Here is a 9,410-nt window from a genome sequence, read left to right as displayed (position 1 = left end):
TCAGAATAACACTGTTCTATTGTTCTTTATGCCTTAGGAAGACAATGTCTGTAAAGTGTATGGAATCCTGATCTCTGAGACAGTTGACCTGTCTCTTCGGAAATCTGCAGCAGAGCAACTGGCTGTTATGGCTCAAGGTAATTGTTTACTGTGCAGTACTGTCTGTAATTTTTCAAATAATTGCACCTCACTACTCTCAAGGATTAGTCTTTTCTGTTTGGTATATTTATTTAAAATATTGTGTTGCTAGGTTCGTTTCCAGTTTTTTTCATGCACTGGAAATAAATGATGCCAGGATAGGGCTGAATATTGTGGTAGGTTGCATATTATTTGTCCACCTCTTTCTACTTTAAAGACTTGTTAGCAAAGACTGCAGTAATAGGCATTGCACAACATTAATAAAGTGTGGCATGTACCACTGCACTCTAGATAGTATTCATTTGTATTCACTGCAAGCACCAAGTATAAGGTAGCCTTTTCCAGGCTGAGAGAGTGAGGAATTCAGAGCATTCTAGCTTATTCCTGATTACTGACAATATGTGAGTAATAAATGATGGTAACATGTGGCAAAATGTCAGTTCTGTCCATGTTCAGCCATGTCTTAAGCAGTACCCAGCTGGTGCTCATGAAGTTTAGAAAAAAAACATAATTCAAGAGAGTAAAAGGATAAGATTCTGTTTATGATTGGAAACGGCAATTACACCAACTCTGCATCTGCTCATTTTTCACTTTTCTGGACAAAGCCTCAGCATTTCAGACTAGGAAGCCCTGGGTTTGACTCCAAATCTGTGACCACTTACTTGATTGCAGCTTGCAATCTGACTCGGGGCTCTTGAATTTACAAATGGCATGCTGATTCTCAATTACCGTTCCTTTGTTTGAAGAATAAATACATGAACTTCATCTGAGGATGGTAATAGCAAAATAGCCCAGTTAGCACTCACTGTAGAGACTTGTGCATGAAGAGTGATCGCATCAGTATTCCATAACGTCGTGTCGAGAGACCCACCCCCACCCCCCAGCTACTCACTATCCTGACTCTGAATTATACTGCTGTTCTCTGTGTCACTGGCTGAAATTCCTGAAACTTCATCTATAATGGCATTTTGGGTGTATTTACAACAAATGGATTCAAGAAGGCAGCTCACCACCACTCAAGGGCAACTAGGGATAGCCAGCGTCGCTCACATAAAAATAAAACCCTCACTGAGGAGTTAACTGCCTTCAAGAAGGACGCCAAGAAAATGTGTAATAAAAGTCACAAAACTATTAACTTGGTTCCTTTTAACTATTTCTAGTTTAGTAGCATTTTGTTTCCTCAGCATTCACGTTTTTTTGTTTTATTATTGGTACCTGGTAACTGAAGAAGAAATAGATTTGAAAAATTTAACTCCAAGCTTTAAAAGTTTAAAAAATAGTCTTGAGTTCTCATTGTTGATTACACTTTTGGTAGTGAAAGTTTTTCAGACCTGAATGGAACAAGTCCTGGGCAAGATCCTGTCGTGGCTTAATAATAAGCAAATTATATTTGTGTCAAATGAGGTGACAGGCAATGACCATCTCTAACACGAGGACTTCTAACCATCTGTCTATGATATTCGATTGCATCTCTATTACTGCATTTCCTATGACAGAAATCAGGACAGTTACTGTTAACTTGTAACTGAACTGAGCCAGTGAATGGCTTTGTGGATGCAGGTACAATAGCATGGCTTAAACATGCCCCATCTATGCCTTCCATAATTGGCTCACTGTAGCTGAAGTGTATACCATGTACATGATGAACTGCAGAGTCTTTTTCCTAAATTAGCAACATATCACCTAGAACCAAGACAGCAAATGCATGAGAATGCAACTACATTCAACTTCACCTCTAAATGGAGTACTGTCCTGATATAGACATGTATCACATTTGCTTTATTGTCACTTGGTTAATATCATGGAACTTGCTAATTAACTGTGGTTAATTAGCTGGTATAGGAGTGAATTTAGTGCACAGGCTGCAGTAGTGCGAGAAGTTATATCACTGTCATTGAGGAGCTGGAAGAGTCCTGATGAAGGGGTAAACCTGAAACCTTGACTTTCCTCCTCCTCTGATACTGTCTGACCTGTTGTGTTCCTCCAGCTCCACACTGTGTTGACTCTGACTCCAGCATCTGCAATTCTTGTTATCTCCAAATCATTGACATTTCCTTGAGCAAATAAGGATTTGTAATAAATGCTAGCCTTGCATTGTGATGTGCATTATCAGTGAGTGAATAAAAAAAGTTTACATAGTTTTTTGAGATATTATACTTAAAGTTAGTATTCATTAACTGATAGAATGATTCAGCTCAGCAGGGAGTCATTTGATGCAACATGTCCGTGCCTATTCTTTGTTAAGATATTTATTAGTTTTATTCCCCTGCTGATTCCCCTTTTGCCCTGTAAATTTCTTGCTTTGGAGTGTTTATCCAATCATCTTTTGAATAATGCTATTGAATCTGGGTCCAGTATCCTTTCAGGTAGTCCATTCAGATCACACCTTGTTTTTATTAAAATGTTCTTGTTTGTTGCTTACTTACAGATGCCAAACTCCATGCTGTGTTGAAAAACCAAGGTATCGTAGAAAAGATTGTTTCATTTGCACATGAAAGTGTGCACAGAAATGGAAAGGTATATAAAACACATTCATTCCATTGTTTTTGATATTTATCAATGTGATTGTAAAATCATGGTTTGTAAAAGATTTTGTACAATTGCTTTTTAAAATCTTAACTTTCAAATTCTCTGCAATTATTTTCAAGTCTGGGGAGAAAAATAGAGTTCTCCTTTTGACTTCTAGCCATTTTAAAAGCCTGAATGTTATTAGTTAATCTATGGAGTAAGTGAAGGCACAAAACATTGAGCTATCACCTTGAATGTTTTGGGGCATAGTCATTGCTTGGCACAACTGATATTTATTGACAGTCCTCAGTCATCTTGAATTTTTTGAGTGGTTTACTAGTCCAGTAAAAAGTCAAATTAAGTTGTTGTGGAACCAAAGTTACATGCAGCTCAGACTATTAAGAGTACCAACCATTTTTCTAAAAGATTTTTGTGAACTAATTAATTTTTTTCAAAAATGTATAGGTTCAAGGTCTCTTTTACTCGTATCAAATTTTTCTCTCCAAATTTTTAAAGCTAAATTTGAATGTTTGAATATAAATATGAATTAGGAGCAGAGGTAGGCCATTCAAACCTTCAAGCCTGATCCATCATTCAGTAAAATCATGGTTCATCAGTTTGTATTCCAAATTCCACATTCCCATCCACCCCGATAACCTTTGATTCCCCTGCCGAACAAGAATCCATCCATCTCAGCCTTAAAAATACTAAGTGACCCTGCCTCCACTGCCCTCTGATGTAGTGTGTTCTAAAGTTGCTCAACCCTCTGAGACAAAATTTTCCTCCCTCTTAGTCCTCCATGAGTGAACCCTAACTTTAAAACAGTGCCCACTATCTCTGGACTCAACCATAGGAGGGAATGCCCTTTTCATGACCAGCTTGTCAAATATCATTCAAGGTCTTTTGAGCTTCCATCAGTTCACTCCTTGCTCTTCTGAAGAGAAATCTTCTTTTCAAAAGACAACCTGCTCATTCCAGATGTCAATCTCTTCTCTGCCTGGTTCTTTTCTCCGTTTACGTTCTTCCTTAAATAAAGAGACCAAAATGTTTCACAGTATTCACAATGCAGTCTAACCAATGCCCTGTATAACTGCAGCATTATCTTCAAATCCTCTTGTTATAAAGTTTTTATCCCATAAGTCTTCATGATTGTGCTGCATCTGCATTCTAGCCTTTTGTAGCATATCTACTAGTACATCAAGATCTCTTTCCGCCTCAGAATTATGCAGTTGTTTTCCACTTAAGTAGTACAAACTGTGGAATTTAGGCATTTAGGGAAGAGCAGTAAATCATCCTCTGATTAAGCAACATATGTGTTAGAATTTACTTGTCCAATTAAATAATTAGTTGTGTTGATGTACCATAGAAAATTCCAAGACGGGATGATAATTCGAATTTCTTAATTTTTGTAAATGTTTGAAATATCAAATAAGACTGAATTTGCTTAAACTGGTTAAAAACTCAAAAATATCTTAATTATCTAGAAACTAATGAAAGGACAAATGCTGTAGAGGTTTATAACATTATCAGTTCATTTTAAATGGAGAGCAAAGAAATATTGTACAACTATGCAAAGTTTTTTTTGTGTGAATTTAAATCTGAGCGAATGAATCAGAAGATGCCTTAGTTCTTTGTTTAGGTTTAATAGCACTTGAAGTAACGGCTTTTCAGACGTCTGTGTCCAAACCATATTGATCAGTTTTGCCATTTGCATTGAGTGAAGTAAAAGCTCATTTGCATTGGTTAAATGATGTATGCCTGGTGATTGAGCTTGTGAATTGATGCGATAGCTGTGTACGGATTAGATGCTTTTCTTTTCGGCTGGAAGAATTTCTTGTTTACTTGTGATGAGTGAGGCATCAAAATAGCAAATTAATGATATTTCTTCTAAAGAATAATTGAAAAATCTGTCAGAAGCTGATGCAGCTGTTCATGGTTTTTCATCGTTCTTTACATTTATTGGAACTAATAACTAAATTACTTAGTTGAAATTTGAGTGTATATTGCCAATAAACAGTTATTGTGTATATTTTCTCTGTCTAGAGCATGCAGTGCATGGTGTTGCCATGTCTTACAATTTTACGAAAGCTGGTTTACTTGGATCCAACTTTGCGCCACAGCCTAGCTCAGCAGTCCTCTTTTCTGCTTACCCTCTTCAGAGGTGAGCCCCTAAACTTATTACATCTTCAACTGAAACTTTGTTAGTAAAGACTTAAGCTAAATTGCTGAAGGTAAGAGCGTATTTGAGCAGAGATAGTAGGAACTGCAGATGCTGGAGAATCTGAGATAACAAGGTGTAGAGCTGGATGAACACAGCAGGTCAAGCAGCATCATAGGAGCCGGAAGGCTGACGTTTCGGGCCTAGACCCTTCATCAGAATTTTGTTTTGCCCACACTATTCACTTCCCTAACCTCGCATCTAGTTTATCATTTAATCTTTAAGTACTTGTCTGTTTTCATTGCTTTGCGCACACACTGAGAGACTGAAGTGCTCTCCTCTACTATGTTGATTTCTTGCTGTTTCTATTTTTGTCTTTTTTTTTCCTTTTCCTTTTTGATTTTCCCCTCACTCCTCTTTTGCCTTCTCTTTTTCCTCTCCTTTCTATGGACTGGCAAGGAAAAGAGTTAGGAATGCTGCGGCGTCATATTTTCTGCAGGGAAAATGAGATCTATATTCGTAAATAACTCACTTGCTCACTCTTAATACTGGTTCTTTCCATTTGTCTTTCCAATATGCTTTCTCACTCTAAAGATCTCCTCATTTGCATCACTACTCACTTTATGGCTATCAATACATTTTTATCCTCTGAACTACTTGCTCAGCTCTTGTATTGTCCCTCTCCCTTGGGCTGTGATAAAGCTCACGTAACTCTTCATACATTATCCACATTACTTACTCTCAAAGGCGAACAATAGTACAATTGACAGGCACTTGACAGGGTGGATGCCGAAAAGATATTTCCCATTGTGTGAGAACCAGGGAACATAGTATAAAAATAAGGGGTTTTCCATTTATAGAGTTATAGAATTGTACAGCATGGAAACAGACACTTTGGGTCCAACTCGTCCATGCCATACTAAATTAATCTAAACCCATTTGTATTAGTCCATTATTTTGCCCATATCCGTCTAAACCCTTCCTATTCATGTACCCATCTCGATACCCTTTTAATACCACTTCCTCTGGGAGCTCATTCCATACATGTATCACCTTCTGCATGAAAATGTTGCACGTTATATCCCTTTTAAATCTTTCCACTCCTACCTTAAACCTATGTCTTCTAGTTTTGGACTGCCCTACCCTGAGGAAAGGCTTTGGCTACTCAGCCTATTCATACCTCCAGGATTTTATAAACCTCTATAAGGTCATCCCTCGGCCTCTGATGCTCCAAGGAAAATAAGCTCCAGCCTATTCTTCAGCCTCACCCCCTTGAACATCCTTGCAAATCTTTTCTGAATCCTTTCAAATTTAACAGCATATTTCCTATAATAGGGAGACCAGAGTTGTACGCAGTATCCCAGAAGACATGATGCAGAATTTTTTTCTGAGAGGATCATGAGTTTATGGAACTCTTCCTCAGAGTGGTGGACATTGAATCAGAGAATGCTGGAGAATTTCAGGTCTGGCAGCATCTATGAAAAGAGAGACGGAATTAAATTTTTGAGCCCAATATGACTGCTGTTCAGAAACAGTTCAGTCAGGGGTTCTTTTATACTTTTGACAGGGACAGCGGGTTAAAGGCAACAGACAGTATATGGCCCAGTGTAAAAGACAAATGAGCTGGTAATGGTGGTGTAAGATGAAACAAAGACATGTAAAATGGGTGTCAATTACAGTGTGAAGGCTGTTTCACCAGCACTGGCAATCCTTTGTCATTTGAATTGGGCCTCTACACCATCTGATCCCTTCACACCTTCCACTTCTGTCAAAAGTATATTTTTTACAAAAACATTATCCAACTCATTTCAGTTCTGGTGAAGAGTCATGCTGTACTAGAACTGTTAACTCTGTTCTTCTGTCTACAGATGCGGCTAGACCTGCAGCATTTCTCTAGCACCTCTGTACCCTTTGCCCCTCCTTTGCCTCTGTTAAAATTATAAAAGAAGCCATTTCCAACCTCTTTATTAAGAAGAGTCATACTGGCCTGAAAACTCTGTTTGATTTTCCACAGATGCTGTCTGACTTGCTGAGTTTCTCCAGCATTGACTCTATGTCCACCGCTCTCTGAGGAAAAGAATTCTGTACACTCTCAATCATCTGAGGAAAAAAATCTGCATCATTCCCATCTTAAATGGAAAGTCACTCATTTGTTTCGAACTTCCAGCATCCACAGTATTTTGCTTTTACTTGCATTGAATGTTTTTTAGGGAGATGTTGATAGGTTCTTGACTAACAAGAGAATTAATGCTTATCAGGGATAAGCTTTAGGTGGATATAAGGATTTGAAGCCACAATCAGATTAACCATTATCTTATTGAATGGCAGAGCAGTTTAGAAAGACCGAATGGCTTCCTCTTGTTTGTAATTAATAAGTTTGTATGTACTGCAGCATGAAAAGTTCCTATGGGCCGCAGCCAGCATCTTTATCTGTTGGCATAGGAAGGTATAATAGAAAATGTTGTGAAGAAGTGTTTACTTCTAGAAGCCTTAGTTCCCTTTTTGTTATTGAGAATAGAAACTGTACCTGATTTTGTTTTTAGCTTCTGTACTACAGCTACCTCCAGGAGAAAAAAAACAAAATGATATTTTTCTTAGTGTTTTAAACAATTATGTACAGCAGCATTTTTGTAAATCAATCAAACTTGCATCATACTTAGCATGAAAATGCCTTTACACTTCTACACTTGTGACTGCATTGTGATACTGTACTGCTTAATTTTACCTTGATATTTTTGTTTCATATAACGTGATTTGTGTATTAGATTGTAAAATAGTACTTGTGAATTCATGTACTTCAAATGAGGGCAAATGAGTGGTTAGCACTGCTGCCTCACAGCGCCAGGGACCCAGGTTTGATTCCACCCTTGGGCGACTGTCTATGTGGAGTTTGCACATTCTCCCCGTGTTTGCATGGGTTTCCTCCTGGTGCTCCGGTTTCCTCCCACAGTCCAAAAATGTGCAGGCTAGGTAGATTGGCCATGTTAAATTGCCTGTAGCATTCAGGAATGTGTAGTTTAGGTGGGTTATAGGGGATTGTTCTGGCTTAGATGCTCTGAGGGTCAGTGTGGACATGTTGGACCTAAGGGCCAGTTTCCACACTGTAGGGATTCTTTGATTCTATGAATGTGTGTAGAAAATACCAACAGTCTGGAGTTGAATTGAAACAGATCTCTACTTAAAAAGGTAACCTTGCAGCTCAGTTCCTGTACAATGTTATTTTACAAACTTATCATTTATTTTGTTGCCATTTCAGTGTCCCTGGCTTTGCAGAAGGACAAAGAAATTCTTAGTGAGGTGGCAGCTCTGCTAACTCTACTGCTGTTTGATGAAGTAGCCAGGATAGATTCCTGGTAAGATGAAGCAAGTTGTCAAAATGAACAACTAAAGTTCAATGTTTGCAACAATGTAATAGTATTAAACAATATAATACTTTGGTCATTTGAAAAATGAATTTCATAATGTCATGTCCAAAGCAAATACAATGTTGTTTAGGATAATATTGATAGATTATTATGTGCAGTGGTTTAAATCAGCATATATTTACTATCATTTGAAAGTTAAATATGACTGAGTTTGATAAATGTGATGTTTAATTTTTAACCTTGTTTCAATATGGTGGAGAGGGAGAGGTTTTGACAGGTCTTGTTTTATGTAACTTTTTTTTTTAGCTCATTCAAGTATCCATGAGTCAAAACTCCCTAGAATATATTCTTTACACGGATAATGGCAAATCACACAAGACAATATGAAAATCCTTTTTGTTATGCTTCAAGGAAATTTTTCAACTTTTGTAGTACTTTTCATTATTTTTGGAAGTAAAATTAAACATTTTTCACCTCAAACTGATAGTTTAAGATAGTTTACTGAAGCGATGTGCGGATAAAAAACATCTTTCTTCTGTTATGAAGCAACTGTATGCAATATGTGTGATAACTTCTGTGTGAACTGAATTTTAGATTTGATATAAAAGGTACACTTCATTGTTGCAAATTATCAAATTTGTAGTTCATTGCTTAGTGGTGAGGTTTTTTAATGTACAGATTTTTGCGATTCAATCTGTGAGATGTGTTTAATTTACTGAATTCTTTACCCTTAATATTGTGTTTGTAACAGGTCTGATAACATCACTGCTCCATCCCCGCCATTCAGTTTACCAGTTGTTGTAACCCAAAGGTAATCCTTTACATTTTTTATGCTATTGTCAACACATTTTATTAATATTTGTTGTAGCCATAGAAAATATCATGAGACTGTATTTCCATCCATTATAATCTGTTGTGGGCATGACATGACGTTGAATTCTTCTTCCACTGTCTTCGCCCCCATGCCCATTTCTTTGGACAAGAGTCCTCTGCCCGTCCCACAGACCCCTTCACAGTTCCAACACACTCCCTCCACCTGGACCCCTCCCTCTGGCCTTTTACTTGCACTTGATCTGTTCATGGAGAACTGTCGACGTAACATTGATCGACTCAATTTCTCTGTCCCCCTCACCGAATCCAACCAATGTCCCTACAAACTCGCTGCACTCTGTGCGCTTAGATCCAACCCTGGTTTTGTTATGAAGGGTGGTGCTGTTGTAGTCTGGCGTACTGACCTCTAC

The 9,410-nt window shown here is 37.7% G+C and overlaps 1 protein-coding gene across 1 annotated transcript in view; it reads left to right on the top strand.

Moving 5' to 3' along the window:
- rttn (rotatin) overlaps nt 1-9,410 on the top strand; it is a 181,259-nt gene that overhangs the window by 80,583 nt on the left and 91,266 nt on the right. The window contains exons 19-23 of the mRNA XM_048595750.1: nt 38-137; nt 2,567-2,655; nt 4,690-4,807; nt 8,061-8,157; nt 8,921-8,980. Of these exons, the coding sequence (XP_048451707.1) occupies nt 38-137; nt 2,567-2,655; nt 4,690-4,807; nt 8,061-8,157; nt 8,921-8,980 (464 nt within the window). The remainder of the gene's footprint in view (nt 1-37; nt 138-2,566; nt 2,656-4,689; nt 4,808-8,060; nt 8,158-8,920; nt 8,981-9,410) is intronic.

This window comes from Rhincodon typus, chromosome 4 (genome assembly GCF_021869965.1).
Source record: "Rhincodon typus isolate 14 chromosome 4, sRhiTyp1.1, whole genome shotgun sequence".
NCBI classification, from domain to species: domain Eukaryota; kingdom Metazoa; phylum Chordata; class Chondrichthyes; order Orectolobiformes; family Rhincodontidae; genus Rhincodon; species Rhincodon typus.
This window is presented reverse-complemented; position numbering and strand designations above follow the sequence as displayed.